This window comes from Capricornis sumatraensis, unplaced genomic scaffold (assembly GCF_032405125.1).
Source record: "Capricornis sumatraensis isolate serow.1 unplaced genomic scaffold, serow.2 scaffold1, whole genome shotgun sequence".
Taxonomy (NCBI): domain Eukaryota; kingdom Metazoa; phylum Chordata; class Mammalia; order Artiodactyla; family Bovidae; genus Capricornis; species Capricornis sumatraensis.
The window spans coordinates 5,215,447-5,234,403 of record NW_027184612.1 but is presented as its reverse complement, the minus strand read 5'-3'; the positions used below and the strand labels follow the sequence as shown (position 1 = coordinate 5,234,403).

Below are 18,957 nucleotides of genomic sequence, written 5' to 3'. Positions count from 1 at the left end.
GTTTCCACTGTTTCCCCATCTATTTCCCATGAAGTGATGGGACCAGAAGCCATGATCTTAGTTTTCTGAATGTTGAGCTTTAAGCCAACCTTTTCACTCCCCTCTTTCACTATCATCAAGAGGCTTTTTAGTTCCTCTTCACTTTCTGCCATAAGGGTGGTGTCATCTGCATATCTGAGGTTATTGATATTTCTCCCAGCAATCTTGATTCCAGCTTGTGCTTCTTCCAGTCCAGCATTTCTCATGATATACTCTGCATATAAGTTAAATAAGCAGGGTGACAATATACAGCCTTGATGTACTCCTTTTCCTATTTGTCTTACAAGTTGATATTAACTGTTGGCTGGGCTTTTTCCCATCAGGTTCCTTCCAGAAGGCTGACTGGAGCTTCTACATGTACTATATACATTTTAGGAAGGCAAGAATGAAAGCTACGAGGTCTGTTGAAATCTAGGTTAAGAAGTTACCTTCTGTCACTTTTATGAAATTATATGGGTCAAAGTATGTCACAGGGCAATCCATATTCATAGGAAGGAGAAGACTCCACTTCTGGTTGTGGGAAAAGAGAAGTCACAATATGAATGGCAGTGTGCATAAGGATGTTGAGGCCCTCTTTGCAAAGAGTATGCCATAGTTAGGTAATGTGGAATGAAATTCTGTAAACAAGTGATGCCTATTTAAACCTTCACTGTTTTCAAATCATTCACCCTTCCACTTTCCTCTTCTTAGGAGATAATTTTGGCTCCTGCTTCAGAAAAAAATAAGCCATTATACAGGGTTTCCTTTAATTTCCAGCTAAGAGACATAAACATCTAACCTGCATATGCTTTCATTTCCTCATTATTCCTCTCTACATTGAAGAATTTTCCATCCTGCTGTCAGAGGCAGCCCTTCCCTTTGCCCTCTGGATTGTCTTTCTCTTCTGCCTCTTCTCAACCTAATATTGTTGATTCTGTCTTGTTATTTTATTTTATTTTTTATCTTCAACTTTGGTCTCTCTTTAGTTGTTTTTCCTTTTTGTTTCAAATAATGTTCAAATCACTCTCAATTGAAAAAGAAAAAAATCAAAACCCACTTTTATCCTGCTCTGTTCTGCAGCAGTGCATTTAAATTGCTTCCTCTTCGTACCCAAGCTTGTTATATTTGTTACTGTTTCCTTACTTGCCATGCTGTATTCTTTAACCCATTTTAATCTGGCTTTAGCTTCATCATGCCACCAGACTGGTGCCTCATGAAGGTCCCTAATGACATCTCTGTGTCACTAAATTCAAATGGCATTTTTCATTATTCATCTTACTTCACTTTTAAAAGCAGTCTTCAACATGACCATGTCCTCCTTGAAACATTACTTTTGTGTCCATAACACTGCAGTCTCTCCTGTTTTTTCCCTAAGAGCACTTTGCAGTCTTTTTTTTTTTTGCCAGCTCATTTCTTTGTTCTTTAAATATTGAGATATTCCATTTAGTTCCATTTACTGCCTTCTGTTTCTTCTCAAGTAGTGTCCTTTATTCTCATTGATTCAGTTTCACTTACACTGATAACTCCTGAACATACATATCTAGCCTCTGGTTTTTCTGTGATTTCCTAATCTATATAGCTAACAGCCTATTCAACATTTTATTTGGATAACTTAAAGACATCTAGGACTAACTGTAAAAAACTGACTTACATCCCTTTTGCAAAATAACAACCAAAGCATTAACAGCAAATCTCTTATTCTCCGTGTCAGTGAATGACATTATCATACGTCCAGTTTTATGAAGGAGAAACCTTTTAGTACCATCATCTCTCAAAGCCATCCATCAATTTTGTTGATCTTAATTTTCAAGCACCTGAGTACCATTTTCAAAATTACTCCTCTCTAGACAAGTATCTTACCTCTCAATTTCAGTTTTGTTCTCTTCTGGTCTGTTCTCCAGACGTTTTAAAATGTATATCTAATTTTGACATTCCCCAGCTTAAAAATTCTTCAGTTGGTTTCCATTGCCTTTATATGTGTGTGTGTGTGTGTGTGTGTGTGTGTGTGTGTGTGTGTAAATATAGACACACATTAGAAATAAATAAGGCACTGCCTGATTTTGCTCTCTGTGTGTTATTTCCCCAGACAAATAGAGGTTCCTCTGTTTGTATTTTTTAATAATGTTTTTATTGAGATATGATTTACCCACCATTCAATTCACTCATTTAAAGTAGCAGTTCATTGGTTTAGTATACTCATAGAGTTGAGCAGCCATCAAAGTATTCAACTGTAGAACATTTTTTTCATCACCTAAAAAGAAAAGCTATACATATCAGCAGTCACTTATTTCCTTCCAACTCAGTAGCCATAGACAGCTCTAATCTACTTTCTGACTGTATAGCTTTGCCTCTTCTGGACATTTCATATAAAGGGAATCATGTAATACAATAGGTAGTCTTTTGTGACTGGCTTCTTTCATAATGTTTTCAGAGTTCGTCCATGTAGTTAGCACAAATCTGTATTTTATTCTTTTTTGTTTTTGTATGGATATACCACATTTTGTTTATCCATTGATCAACTTCGGGTTGTTTCCACTTTGGGGCTGTTATTAATAATGCTGTTATGAACATTCATGTACAAGTTGTTACATACATATGTTTTTTAAGGTATGTAGTTCCTGAATTTGAGATTAGTGAATGCCATGATTAAATTTAAATTTTAAAGAAACTGCCAAAGTGTTTTCCAAAGTTCTTACACCATTTTATATTTCTACCAATGATGTATAGGAGTTTCAGTTTCTCTGCATTGTTACCCAAAGCCCAAACCTTGTTATTCTGCCTCTCTTCTTTTTTTATAACTTATTCTAGTGGGTGTGAAGTGGTATCTCATTCTGGTTTTTATTTACATTTCCCTAATGGCTCATGGAATTGAGCCTCTTTTCATGTGCTTATTTATCCATGTGCATCTCATCTTTGGAGAAATGTCTATTCTGGTCCTTTGCCCACTTTTAATTTGGGTTATTTTTTTCTGTGGGTTGTTTTTTTACTTTTTTGATAATACCTTTGGAGTACAAATAATTTTTTTGAAGTCTAATTTAATTTTGCCTTTTATTGTTTGTGCTCTTGGCTTCATGGCTAAGAAACCATTGCCTAACCTCAAAGATCACTGATCACAGCTAACATAGCAATACAGTAATAATGAAAAAGTTTGAAATATTGCAAGAATTACCAGATGGGACACAGAGACATGAACTGAGGCAAATGCTGTTGGAAAAATGGCTCCGATAGACTTGTTCATTGTGTTTTCTTTTTCTTGGGTGTATAATGGTAGTTCTTTTTTTAAGTTTTTGAGGAACTTTCATACTGTTTTTTATAGTGGCTGTACCAGTTTACATTCCTACTAGTAGTACTCAAGGTTTGCCTTTCCTTCATATTCTCAACAGCACTTGTTAGTTTTCCTATCAAATTGTGTGACTTCTTTATATGTTTTGAATATTAACCCTTTACCAGATACATTGATTTGTAGCAGGTATTTTCTCAGAATCACACTGTCTTGTTTTTGGAGCAGGGGGGCTGTACCACATGGCTTGCTAGATCTTAGTTCCCTGATCAGGGATTGAACTCTGGCCCATGTCAGTGAAAGCACTGAGTGCTAACTACTGGACCACCAGGGAATTCCCAATAACCACACTTTTTTGATTAATGTAGCTTTGGAATAACTTTTGAAACTGGGAATTGTTAGACTTCCAACTTTGTTCTTTTCCAAGATTGTTTGGACTACCTAGGGTCCCTTCAACTTCCTCATGAATTTTAGGATCAGTCTGTCAGTTTCTGCAAGCAAGTGTTCATCTGGGATTTTGGTAGAAATTATGTTGATCTGTAGATTAATTTGAGTTCTCCTAATTTTATTCTCATGGCTTTCCTTTGTATAGTAGTTAGCAGTTTATAATTACATATAGTTTGCTTATCTGAGAAAGGATATGATTGCAGTGTGAAATAATGAATAAGAATGAGAATATAAATATAGACTAAATTATATAATTCTAGAATATTAAAATTGGGAGATATAACTTGAGTTTTAATAGGAGTTCTATTAGGATTTTTTTTCAGATAGTTATTTCCTTAGTGTTTGGTAAATTTATTAAACTGTTCAATCACAATGGGTTTATAGATTAGTACTAAAGATAGAGTTGGATAATTTTAGAATAAGTGTTCCAAATTTAAAAAATTTTCCTCCAAGACAATCATGCCCAATTTAAATTCAAAAAACAAAACAAAACAAAATCCAAAACCAACCCTCACTGAATATACTGAAGTTTACCAAATATATCAGTTTTAAATTGTTTTTCTATTATGTTTAACCAGTAAGTAGGAAGAGGTTTGGTGGGCAAAAGAAAATGCCAATTTACTATTTCCTTATAATTAATTAATTATATGCCAGCAAAGGTCTGTATAGCCAAAGCTGTGGTTTTTCCGGTAGTTGTGTATGGATGTGAGAGTTGGACTATAAAGAAAACTGAGTGCTGAAAAATTGATGCCTTTGAACAGTGGTGTTGGAGAAGACTCTTGAGAGTCCCTTGGACTGCAAGGAAATCAAACCAGTCCATCCTAAAGGAAAAATCAGTTCTGCATGTTCATTGGAAGGAAGGTCTGATGCTGAAGCTCCAATACTTTGGCCACGTGATGTGAAGAACTGACTCACTGGAAAAGACCTTGATGCGGGGAGGGATTGTGGGTAGGAGGGAAAGGGGACGACAGAGGATGAGATGGCTGGATTGCATCACCAACTCGATGGACATGAGTTTGGGTGAACTCCGGGAGTTGGTGATGAACAGGGAGGCCTGGTGTGCTGTAGTCCATGGGGTCGGAAACCGTCAGACATGACTGAGTGACTGAACAGAACTGAATTATATATAATTATTTCTTATATAAATATAAGGAGTTTATTCATATAAATATATTTATAGGAACTTATTACATTACGGAATTTATTGCATATAAATACATAATTTCCTTATATAAATTCCTGACATTAATTAATTAAATCTTTTGGTTGCACTGTAAGCATGTGGGATCTTAGTTCCTTGACCGGGAATCAAACCCATGCCCTCTGCATTGGCAGCACAGAATCTTAAGCACTGGACTGCCAGGGAAGTCCCAGGAATTCCTTGTTTTTAAATTACTGTCAACAATTATACTGTTATTTCCTTGACCCAAGATGGTATAGATGATAAGACTCACTTTGATTTAAAAACAAAAGATTTAAGATAATTTGTAACAAAAAAGAAACAAAATAGGAGCTATAAGAGCATATCAGTCAAGAGAGGAGGAGTATAAAGTGACTTTGGAAAAGAGAGTATTTTGAATTGGCAACAGGGAAAATAGGTAGAAAACCAAGACACAGAGCATTTTTTGAACTAGTTGATGAAAGGTGATTGTAAGTTTATGTAAGGAGCATATATATAGGCAGGTGGAGTGTATTTTAGCTTAAAGTATCAGACTTGAGACAAGTAAATATATTAGCAGCTTGCTTTGGGACTTTCTGCCTTTTTCAAGTAGCGTTCTTAGTGGTCAACTATTAAGTGAATGAATGGTTGTTTAATTTTCCAGTTTTATATTGACTTTTTAAACATGTGCTGTATAACTGTGGGGATTATTATATTTATTGGACTTCCCTGTTGGCTCAGGCAGTAAAGAATCTGCCTGCAATGCAGGAGATTTGGGTTCAATTTCTGGGTGGGGAATATCCCCTAAAGAAGAGAATGGCTAACCACTCCAGTATTCTTACCTGGAGAATTCTGTGAACAGAGAAACCTGTTGGGCTACAGTCCTTGGGGTCGCAAAGAGTCAGACATGACTGAGAGACTAACACTTAAAATATTAACTGCAAATAATTGAAATACAATTTGTAGAAATTCACCTGAAATTTCTTTAAAACATGTAATTCAAGATTTTAGTTGATTTATACTTGTCATTTTCTCCCCCTCCTCATGTCTTCCAGGTTACCTTTCCTTTAAAAAAGATTAAGTATCTTTTTTGTTACCTGTTTAGATATTTTCAAGGTGGCACTGTTAACTCTTGATTTGCAAAAGTCTTTGTAACTGATCAAGACTGGGTAGTGGGTTGAGATTGGAGACATTCTCAGATCTCTTTACATTCTAGCTTTAACTAGTAAAGTAGAAGTAAACAGACATGCCTGAAATGAATACAGCATTGTAAATCAACTATACTTCAATAAAAAATAAATGAATAAATAAAATTAAGTAAGTAGAGAGAGAATATAAATAAAGGTGTCTCATTGAAACTAGTTAGCTTTAATCTGTAGCTGAAATCTAGATTTTTCATATGTGAAATTTAATTTAGCTCAGAAAATACATCCCTGGATAGTAGAATGGTGAAGTTTTGAGAATCCTTTTTTTTTGGATTCTATAAACATTTCCTAGTTGGTAGTTTCGGAGAAGGCAATGGAAACCCACTCCAGTACTCTTGCCTGGAAAATCCCATGGGTGGAGGAGCCTGATAGGCTGCAGTCCATGGGGTCGTGAAGAGTCGGACACGACTGAAGCTACTTAGCAGGAGCAGCAGTTGGTAGTTTACATGACTGCTGCTGCTGCTAAGTCACTTCAGTCCTGTCTGACTCTGTGCGACCCCATAGACAGAAGGCCACCAGGCTCCCCTGTCCCCGGGATTCTCCAGGCAAGAACACTGGAGTGGGTTGCCATTATATGACTGGGTATTTGAAAATTCTTCTCATTTATTTTTGTATTTAATTTTATCACATTATTTATTTTCTCAATTTCATCTTTTTATTTCAAGATAAGTGACACATGACATTGTGTATGTTTGAGCTGTACAGCGTGTTGATTTGATAAATTTATATATTGCCATCTTATTGCCATATAGTATTAGCTAATACCTCTGTCACTTTGAAAATCCTCTTTTACATGTATTTCTGGGCATAGAGAACATGAGTACTTTTTAAAAAATCACTTTCTGGGTATAATTAACTGTCCTTATGAAAATAATTTTTCTTGTAGTCAAATGTAATTTTGGTATATATATAAAGTGTTTTTCTTCTGTTCATAGTAACACTTTGTTCAAGATAAATTGTTTTTCTTTAAATAGGCTGCTAAGTGTATGTAAAAAGAACACTGTACTATTTGGATTTTTTGAATAAAGTGAAGCATTTGAGATAGAGAGTAATTAGCCATATCATACTGAAAGTTATAAAATACCATTTTCTAAAGCAATGTATTCTTAATGCTTCTTAAAAATATTTAATTAAAAATTAATGAAATACATCACTGTATGGTTCAGATGCCAAAAAGTATAGAAACATATACTGCAAGAAGTCAGCCTCCCCACACAGGATATTATATTAATAGTGATTTTTTTTTTCCTCACCAATGTATCCTTCCAGAGATATTTGTTCCTATATTGCAAAATCATCTACTTTGAACACTGTTCTGTATCTTGCTTTTTTTCTGTTTAACATATAATGGAGATTTTTCCATAGTGGCATTACCAGCTGTCTGTAATGGATCTTTTGACTTGTTTCCAGTCTTTTGCTATTACGAATAACGTTTGAAATGAATGACTGGAGACCTTCCTCATTTCACCAGTGTGCTAGTGTATTTATGGAATAAGTGCCTAGAGGGGAATTGAGCTTGTATGCATTTATAATTGTGGTAGATACTGGCAATCTGCTTGATACAAAGCAGTGATTTGGAACCAGGTCAGTTCAGTTGCTCAGTCGTGTCCAACTCTTTGCAATCCCATGAACTGTAGCATGGGACTATTGCAGCATTCTAACTGTTGCTTCTTAACCTGCATACAGATTTCTCAGGAGGCAGGTCAGGTAGTCTGGTATTCCCATCTCTTTAAGAATTTTCCACAGTTTGTTATGATTCACACAGTCAAAAGCTTTGGCATAGTGAATAAAGCAGAAGTAGATGGTTTGAACCAGGGGCAGTTTAATTTCCCAGGGAGTCATTTGGCAGTGTCTGGAGATACTTTTCCATGGGGATTGTTTTGATCCCTGTCTCCTGTACAATGTCACAAACCTCATTCCGTAGTTCATCAGGCACTCTATCTATCAGATCTAGGCCCTTAAAATTATTTCTCACTTCCACTGTATAATCATAAGGGATTTGATTTAGGTCATACCTGAATGGTCTAGCGGTTTTCCCTACTTTCTTCAATTTAAATCTGAAATTCGTAATAAGGAGTTCATGATCTGAGCCACAGTCAGTTCCTGGTCTTGTTTTTGTTGACTGTATAGAGCTTCTCCATCTTTGGCTGCAGAGAATATAATCAATCTGATTTCGGTTTTGACCATCTGGTGATGTCAGTGTGTAGAGTCTTCTCTCGTGTTGTTGGAAAAGGATGTTTGCTATGACCAGTGCATTTTCTTGGCAAAACTCTATTACTTTGCCCTACTTCATTCCCCATTCCAAGGCCAAATTTGCCTGTTACTCCAGGTGTTTCTTGACTTCCTACTTTTGCATTCCAGTCCCCTATAATGAAAGGGACATCTTTTTAAGGAGTTAGTTCTAAAAGGTCTTGTAGGTCTTCAAAGAACCATTCAACTTCAGCTTCTTCAGCATTACTGGTTGGGGCATAGACTTGGATTACTGTGATATTGAATGGTTTGCCTTGGAGACTAACAGAAATCATTCTGTCGTTTTTGAGATTGCATCCAAGAACTGCATTTTGGACTCTTTCGTTGACCGTGATGGCTACTCCATTTCTTCTGAGGGATTCCTGCCCGCAGTAGTAGATATAATGGTCATCTGAGTTAAATTCACCCATTCCAGTCCATTTTAGTTTGCTGATTCCTAGAATGTCGACATTCACCCTTGCCATCTCTTGTTTGACCACTTCCAATTTGCCTTGATTCATGGACCTGACATTCCAGGTTCCTATGCAATATTGCTCTTTAGAGCATCGGACCTTGCTTCTATCACCAGTTACATCCACAGCTGGGTATTGTTTTTGCTTTGGCTCCATCCCTTCATTCTCTCTGGAGTTATTTCTCTACTGATCTCCTTAGCATATTGAACACCTACTGACCTGGGGATTTCCTCTTTCAGTGTCTTATCATTTTGCCTTTTCATACTGTTCATGGGGTTCTCATGGCAAGAATACTGAAGGGGTTTGCCATTCTCTTCTCCAGTGGATCACATTCTGTCAGACCTCTCCACCATGACCTGCCCACCCTGGATTGCCCCACGGGCATGGCTTAGTTTCATTGAGTTAGACAAGGCTGTGGTACTAGTGTGATTGGACTGACTAGTTTTCTGTGAGTATGGTTTCAGTGTGTCTGCCAAATTCAGACTTAAATTGAAGAAAGTAGGAAAAACCACTAGAACATTCAGGTATGACCTAAATCAAATCACTTATGATTATACAGTGGAAGTGAGAAATAGATTTAAGGGCCTAGATCTGATAGATAGAGTGCCTAATGAACTATGGAATGAGGTGTGTGACATTGTACAGGAGAGAGGGATCAAAACCATCCCCATGGAAAAGAAATGCAAAAAAGCAAAATGGCTGTCTGGGGAGGGCTTACAAATAGCTGTGAAAAGAAGACAAGCAAAAAGCAAAGGAGAAAAGGAAAGATATAAGGATCTGAATGTAGAGTTCCAAAGAATAGCAAGAAGAGGTAAGAAAGCCTTCTTCAGCGATCAGTGCAAAGAAATAGAGGAAAAGAACAGAATGGGAAAGATTAGCGATCTCTTCAAGAAAATTAGAGATACCAAGGGAACATTTCATGCAAAGATGGGCTCGATAAAGGACAGAAATGGTCTGGACCTAACAGAAGCAGAAGATATTAAGAAGAGGTGTCAAGAATACACGGAAGAACTGTACAAAAAAGATCTTCACAACCCAGATAATGACGATGGTGTGATCACTCATCTAGAGCCAGACATCCTGGAATGTGAAGTCAAGTGGGCCTCAGGAAGCATCACTATGAACAAAGCTAGTGGAGGTGATGGAATTCCAGTGAGCTATTTTAAGTCCTGAAAGATGATGCTGTGAAAGCGCTGCACTCAATGTGCCAGCAAATTTGGAAAACTGAGCAGTGGCCACAAGACTGGAAAAGGTCAGTTTTTATTCCAATCACAAAGAAAGGCAATGCCAAAGAATGCTCAAGCTACCGCACAGTTGCACTCATCTCACATGTTAATAAAGTAATGCTCAAAATTCTCCAAGCCAGGCTTCAGCAATATGTGAACCGTGAACTTCCTGATGTTCAAGCTGGTTTTAGAAAAGGCAGAGGAACCAGAGATCAAATGGCCAACATCTGGTGGATCATGGAAAAAGCAAGGGAGTTCCAGAAAAACATCTACTTCTGCTTTATTGACTATGCCAAAGCCTTTGACTGTGTGGATCACAATAAACTGTGGAAAATTCTGAAAGAGATGGGAATACCAGACCACCTGTCCTGCCTCTGGAGAAATCTGTATCCAGGGCAGGAAGCAACAGTTAGAAATGGACATGGAACAACAGACTGGTTCCAAATAGGAAAAGGAGTACGTTAAGGCTGTATATTGTCACCCTGCTTATTTAGCTTATATGCAGAGTACTTCATGAGAAACGCTGGGCTGGAAGAAGCACAAGCTGGAATCAAGATTTCCGGGAGAAATATCAATAACCTCAGATATGCAGATGACACCACCCTTATGGCAGAAAGTGAAGAGGAACTAAAAAGCCTCTTGATGAAAGTGAAAGTGGAGAGTGAAAAAGTTGGCCTAAAGCTCAACATTCAGAAAACGAAGATCATGGCATCCAGTCCCATCACTTCATGGGAAATAGATGGGGAAACAGTGGAAACAGTGTCAGACTTTAGTTTTGGGGGCTCCAGAATCACTGCAGATGGTGACTGCAGCCATGAAATTAAAAGACACTTACTCCTTGGAAGGAAAGTTATGACCAACCTAGATAACATATTGAAAAGCAGAGACATTACTTTGCCGACTAAGGTCCGTCTAGTCAAGGCTATGGTTTTTCCTGTGGTCATGTATGGATGTGAGAGTTGTACTGTGAAGAAAGCTGGGCGCTGAAGAATTGCTGCTTTTGAACTGTGGTGTGGAGAAGAGTCTTGAGAGTCCCTTGGAGTGCAAGGAGATCCAACCAGTCCATTCTGAAGATGATCAGCCGTGGGATTTCTTTGGAAGGAATGATGCTAAAGCTGAAACTCCAATACTTTGGCCACCTCATGTGAAGAGTTGACTGATTGGAAAAGACTTTGATGCTGAGGGGGATTGGGGGCAGGAGCAGAAGGGGACGACAGAGGATGAGATGGCTGGATGGCATCACTGCCTCGATGAACGTGAATCTGAGTGAACTCCGGGAGTTGGTGATAGAAAGGGAGTTCTGGCGTGCTGGGATTCATGGGGTCTCAAAGAGTCGGACACGGCTGAGTGACTGAACTGAACTGAACTTGAGACTGAACTGAACTGGACTTGAGATACTTTTGTTTGCCACAGTTTTGGGATAGTCAGTTTTCCTGGTATGTTTGAGACCTGATTTTAGTGAACTCTTCAGATTCCATTGTTCATTTTCCCGTGAGTAAACATGCTCTTTGTTCATCAGATACATTTCAAATACCTTTTTTTTTTTTTTCTGTTTGTCTTTTGATATTTGAATGGCAAAAACACTATCAACATTTTAAAAAGCATATTGTATGTGGTAGATTGAGTTTTAGTTGGAAATGCCTTCCCTGGTTACCAGTTATTTAAGGATTCTACCATCTTTAGGTGGGAAGGCATTTTATTTTGTTCACTTTGATCTTTGATGTATTTGGATTAATATTAATATTTTAGTATAAGTTATAAATACAACTTATTTTTTTCCAGATCCCCACTGAATGAATGATACTAACACCATTTAATAATCATTCATCTTTTTCTACTGGTTTAAAATACCATTATCACATACAGGCTTCTCATGTGTTTTTGATTCTATAATATGTTTTATTAGAATTATTATCCTGAAGAGATATCTCTACTCCTGTGTTCATTGCAGCATTATACACAATAGCCAAGATGTGGAAACAACCTATCTGGGAGCAACCTAAGTGTTCATCTACAGATTTATGGACATAGAAGGTGTGGTTCTTTACACAGTGTAATATTATTCATGCATTATAAAGAAGGAAGTCCTGCCGTTTGCAACAACATGGATGAAACCATGCAATAATGCAATAAACCAAAGAAAGACAGATACTGTGTGGTGGCACTTACATATGTAGTCAAAAACAGAAACTCAAAAGACAAAGCTGATTTCATAAAAAGAGAAAATGGAATTGGGCTTTCTAGGGACTTGGGGAAGGGAGAAATGAGGAGATCAGAAGATACAAACTTTCAGTTGTAAGATAAATTCATATAAGCTAATGTATAGCATAGTGGCTACAAGTGTGCTAAGTCGCTTCAGTTTTGTCCAACTCTTTGCGACCCTGTAGACTGTAGCCTGCCAGGCTCCTCTGTCCATGGGATTCTCCAGGCAAAAATATTGGAGTAGGTTGCCATCTCCTCCTCCAGGGGATCTTTCTGACCCAGGAATTGTAGCTGCGTCTCTTATGTCTCCTGCATTTGCAGGTGGGTTCTTTACCAGCAGTTTCACCAGTTAATAATACAATATTCTTGAAATTGGCTGAGAGTAGATCTTATATACACACTAAAAATTAGTTAACTGTATGAAATGGTGCATGTGTTTATTTTCTTGATCTTAGTAATCAATCTACTATGTTTAGTTTTAATTCAGTTGCTTAGTTGTGTCCAGCTCTTTGAGACCCTATGGACTGCGGCACACCAGGCCTCCCTGTCCAACCCACTTCAGTATCCTTGCCTGGGAAATCCCATGGACAAAGGAGTCTGGTAGGCCACAGTCCATGGGGGTCTCAAAGAGTGAGACATAAATGACCGATTAACCCTTTCACTTTTCCATTTAATCTCTTTTACATTTTATCTTATAAGTACTTTGCACATAAGGTTCATGCCTTCTGTTTATTCCTTTGTTTAATTTCTTAACTTGATTTATAAATGGAGTCTTACATTTTCTAGTCAGTTGTTTGTATATATGAAAGGTTATTTTCTATTTACTAATTTGTACTGTCACCATTTCAGGTTTTTACTGTTTGTGTTAACTTTTTAAATTGATTTTTCCAAATATATAACCATTATGTACAAAGGGTAATATTTTTTTCCTCCTGTTCAAATTATGCCTCTTATTTCTTGGTAATCTATTTGGATTTGCTAGAAGCTCTGGAACAATATTAGGTAATAATAATGATAAAAGGTATTGTAGTAGAGTAGTTTTTGTGGAAGTTTCTTCAGTTTTAAGACAGATACTTCCTTATTTCATTTTTAAACTTGAGACTAACTTTTGATGGATTGAAATGGATAATTTTTTCATATTGGAAATACTTAACTATCTTTTTAGAGAGTTTTCATCAGTAGTGGATATAAATATGCTAAATGCCTTTTCAGCATCATTGATATGACACTATGACTCTCTTTTTTCATCTTAAATCCATTAGAATGAATTATATGAGTAGATCTTCTCATCTTTAGCCATCCTTTCATTGCTGGGATAAAACCCCCAGGGTTAAGGAGTATTCATTTTTAATATTCAGTATTTTTTTCTGACAGGTTTATCATGTTCATTCTGATAGCTATGAGACAAAAAACCAGCACTATGGAAGAAGCTTAACAAAAGAAACTCTAAAGGATGGTAAGGATTGAAAAACCATACTTCAGTGCTTTTTATTATTATAGAATTAATCAGAATAATTCTAAAGTGATTTCAGTTTTAATTCTTCTTTGGTGTAGTGATTCAATTCTCAATTCTGTCTTAACATATATACTTCTAAAATGTGTATGGCCGAGATATTATAAAAGCAATGATAAAAGACTTGCATATATAATGTTCTGTTAAAGTTTATTATTAACTGTACCCAGGATGAGGAAGAAATTGAGTAGTGTAAATAGTTGAAAAAATGTTTATGCTTACAAAATACTCATCTACGATGTGCTCTTAACAGTTGATACTTGCCTTGGTAAACTTAACCAATAGCAAGATAACATTCAGATTGGCTCTATATTAAAATATTTCTCAGGCCAATATGAATATATATTTTTAGCAGTTTTTATACCAAAGTAGGGGAACAGCAAAAATCAAATTCCATGAATTCCCAAATATGATAAAATATGCATAAATAATTTTAAGAGGCCTAATATGATAGGTTAAAACATTAAGTCTCAATATTGAATAACATACTTAACTTGGACTACTGCTAGTCTGCAAAGTGAGCTCACCTTTTGTGAAAAGGCTGGTTTAATTAGTATTGTTGAGAGCATGAAAAATTAAGTACAGTTATGATTTGGTATTTTGGTAATGGGCTGTTGACATAATTGAAAATGATTATGCTTTGACTCTAGGTTCTAGATTAGTTCATGATTCTAACAAACATATAGTCTTACTATAAAATTCTTCATAATAGCAAATGAAACAAATCTTGGAATCCTGTTCCTTAAGAGAATATATATAGATGGCACTAAACTAGTAGTCTACCTGTAGTAAATTTCTTGTCTAAATAATGTATTTTGCTTTACTTAAGTGTCATTTGTATGTTTTCTAAGAAGAACATCTTCACCAGAAATTAAGTTGGGTTCCAAGATTCTGTGTTTAACTGGAATTCTTATCTGTTTACTTAATTGCAGGGGCTGATGGGAGAAAGTTTAATAATTGTATCTAAGATGAAATTACTTTCCAAGTGATGGTTATTACATAATTTCATTATAATCCTAGTATTTTCCTTCTTATAGGAGTCTCCCATTTTTTTCATAATGGATTCTGCTTAAGAAGAGATGCTATTGCTGCCAGTATTCAGAAGATTGAGAAAATTCTCCAGTGGTTTGAAAGCCAGAAGCAGCTTAACTTTTATGCAAGTTCATTGCTGTTTGTTTATGAAGGTTCATCTCAGCCAACTACTACAAAATTGAATGACAGGACTTTGGCAGAAAAGTTTTTGTCCAAGGGTCAGCTCTCAGACACAGATGTACTGGAGTACAATAATAACTTTCATGTGTTAAATTATACAGCGAATGGAAAAATAGAAGCTTCAGTGGGTAAAAGCTTGTCCAAAATGTATGCTTGTCACAGAAAAATGTATTCAAAAAAGCATCACAGTCAGACTTCATTGAAAGTTGAAAATATAGAGCAAGACAATGGGTGGAAAAGCATGTCACAGGAGCGTTTAAACGGAAATGTACTTTCCCAACTGGAAAAAGTTTTCTACCATCTTCCCACTGGTTGTCAAGAGACTGCAGAAGTAGAAGTGAGAATGATAGACTTTGCTCATGTGTTCCCTAGCAACACAGTAGATGAGGGATATGTTTATGGGCTGAAGCATTTAATTACTGTACTGCAGAGCATATTAGACAATTGAATCTTTTGCTGCAGTCTTTTAAAGGGGTGGGGCAATCATAACAAAGAGCAGCAGTTAATAACTCTGCACTTGTAGTGCTGTGTAAAAAATTTGTATTGTGAGTCTACATTTTGTCTTTATACTTTTGGTAGAAGAGTTAACTTTTTTATAATCTTACTCAGGAAAACTAATTATTTGTTCATTAAAAAACTATAAAGAGTAAAGAAACTTAGGAATGTTATGCAGGGAATGTGGTGGTACGTGGCTTAAATGTCTGTTGGCTCAAGCAAAATGCAAACTATTATTCAATCATAATGAGTCTAGTTTGTTTTCTGTAGCCATTTATCATGAAACCTCTGTCTACCTGGCCATGGTGAGCCATATCTATAACTCATTACATTATTAAAACACTTAAAAAAATGTAGAAAGCATAGGCTGATATCCTTAGTATTGCTATGTATGAAGTTATTAAAACTGGAGAGAATTCTACAGAAAAAAGTTATTCTTTAGGTTTTGTATTAAAAGTTCAAACCAGCATATCAAAAGGTGCTTCTTAGTAAAATGATTTAGAATTATTGCATTCCAAAAGCAGATTTTTTCCTTTCATTTTCACTTATATACATACTTCATGAAAAAGATCATTGAAATGGATAAAAACAACAACAACAAAAGTCTTAAAATTAAGGGCACTTATTAGTCTTGCCAGGGTTAGGGAAAAGAGAAGATATTTGCCAGGAACAAAATATTTTTTTTTTAATGTTTAATTTATGAGAAAATTGGAATATGTATTTATTACATTGTGACAAGTATTTATAAACCATAAAGTACCTTGCCTTTTACTCTGTAGCTTCAAAAAGATGGATGATTGAAGCTCTTTTTGTTTCCCCTTTAAATAACTCATTTTGAGGTTTTTCTTTTATAATTCATGTATTTATATGTGCCCTTTTAGTTAAGCAGTGGTATGACTGTATGTTGCTAAAAAGCGTTTTTCAAAATTCTAATAAGCAGTGAAGGACAACATTCAGTTGTCAAAAATACTGTGTGTAAATTAGTACATCATACAGAGCTTGGTGCATATCTAAATTCATGCTTCTGTTTCATTCTTACTCAAAACAGTTTTATATCATATTCAAGAGAGAGATTATAATTTAATTTCATGAAAGGGACAGTGCTAATTTTCTTGGAAAAAGTCGATCTGTAAGTATTATCTCTGTTTCACATTCACCACCTTAAAAAAAAAAAACACGTTATTTTCAGAAACATTTAAAACTTTGAAATTAAATTTGCAAAAATGTTAAATGTTTGTTTTCATTGAACTTTGATTTACCAGCAAAATGTCTTAAGTAATTAATAGTCTTGTCATATTCTTGGAAGTTGTTTTAGAGTTGTAAACTGTTAGACTCTTCCCTTTCTTTCCCCCTCAGAATTAAAATACCCTTTTTTAGTGTGAAGGAAAGTATCACAGTTTTATCCCACCTTCCCAACCCTCTCTCTGAATGTACTTTTGTAATCATCTGAGCACAAAGAGAAGTATGAAATTAATTCTATGCTTAGTAAATTTATTAAGCTTGTATACCTTTAAAATTCACATGCATTTATTATAGCAAAATTTGATTATTTTACATTTTTTATTTAGGGTCAGTGTAGGTATTTTCCATAAGGACTTCATATGTTTGCCTATTGCCTAAATGGGTATTGCTGTAGCTTTTTTTGTGGGGATGAAATTCAAGTCATAGTGAATAGAAATTTTGTTTTGCTTTTTTCATCCTACAATGTGGACTTTTGTTGTTGTTGTTACTTGGATAGTGATTCAGTAAATCTTAAGCTCAGATAATTAAACACTATTTTGAATCTTAACAAGATACTTTTTAGTATGGGATAGTATCAACCTATTACAATGAATTAATAAATTTAAGTATTATCATATTTTTTGTGCATTTTAGCTCAATAAAATGTGAATCTGTTGTTCCAGATTTTCTTTATCCATATTTAGAAATGATAGATTTGTAAAATCAGTGTCTTACCTTTTTGATAGATAATGTTTTGTTTTTATAAAGTGAGAAATACTTTTATCTTTTGTTCTTCAGGGAAGGGATTCACCTTTTATTCTGTTTACATTTTTTTTTTTAATCACTGTTATTCATTTGGTGTTATTGTATAAGTAAGCTTACATGTAAGAGAACAAGTATTGGTTTTTGGTTATCTACATGTGACTATTTTATTGTCTAGTCCAATCATTTAACATTATGCTGAAATTTACCACTGTGGGGATGAAAGATCACTAGTCACCAAGCATATTTAAACATTTAAATGTTTAAGAAATAATAATAAGGATATAGTTTGGGTTAATAGGATTACCATAGTTTCTTCTCCCTAGAAATCATAAATAATGATTTTTGTGTGTTTCTTATGAAATGCACTCATGAAAAATACTTTAATTATGGATAGTGAATAATACATTTCTCTAATAAAAATTTAAATTGTATAATAGTTTTATAATAAAGTATTTACAGTAATCAGTATTTTAATATGGATAAAAGTTGCATAGATTCAGATAAATTTAAAATTGATGATAAATGCTAAATATTTTATCTAAATAGTTTTTCAAGAAACAGTTGTGAAAATGTGTGTATTAAATGACTCTAAACTGGAGCATGTGGTATTTTCAACTCTGTATTCATTATTTGTTTAATGTGTCTGGAAATTGTACTTTCTGTGCCTGTTTACACTACAATTTGCTATTGTGGGGCTTTAGATTGTGTTCAGCTGAATAAGATTTTTTTTTAAATTTTAATTGAGTATAATTTACTGTTTTATGATTTCCAAGATCTTCATATCTCTGTACCATATATATATATGTATTGTATATCAAATTTATAATGTAACAAGATAAAATTAATTTTCAGAGGTATTTCAGTTGCAGTTTTCTCATTTCATGCAACTGAAAACACTTTTGTTTCTAGGATTTGGAATATTAAAGAACATGTAGGATGAAAAAAAATGGTAGAACAATGAAAGAATTTTATTTGTGAAATTACAGAAATTCTGTCCACTATTTTAAAGCATTGTCATCATTTTAGTACCATCTGCTCTTAGTAGTTTGGCATTTGATACTGTAAAATTTGATTTGCTTTAAAAATTGTTTACAGTGCTTTGTAATAATCTTCCTTATCCAGTGCCTTTAACCTTGATTTGATATATTTGTAGCCTTGGTTATCCTTCCTTACATCCTGTAATATCTTCATAGCCTACACTTAAATTTAAAAAAAGTCACTTTGGTCAAGTGAAGAAGTAGCAATTATCTGCCAGTGCTTTGGGAAAATATGTAATGTTGTCTATGGAGGCCAGGCATCTTAGTTCATTCAGAAATATAAATGGGACAAACATTTTTAACCCCTGAATATATAGTTGTGATCCAATCAGACAAAGCCCTAATATTTCTAACATTCTGTCTAGATTGACTGGGTTCAGGGCTAAATGAAAATAGAGATATGGAGAAATGCTTATTTAAAGGTAATAGTTAACTAACATTCAACTTCATGGGAAGATAAGTAATTGAGTTGAGA

General features: G+C 35.1%; 1 protein-coding gene across 1 annotated transcript in view; it reads left to right on the top strand.

Annotated features, from left to right (window-relative positions):
- LOC138072297 (inositol polyphosphate multikinase-like) overlaps positions 1-15,412 on the top strand; it is a 50,825-nt gene extending 35,413 nt beyond the window's left edge. The window contains exons 5-6 of the mRNA XM_068963403.1: positions 13,614-13,695; positions 14,790-15,412. Coding sequence (XP_068819504.1) covers positions 13,614-13,695; positions 14,790-15,412 — 705 coding nt within the window. The remainder of the gene's footprint in view (positions 1-13,613; positions 13,696-14,789) is intronic.
- Positions 15,413-18,957: the final 3,545 nt, after the last annotated feature.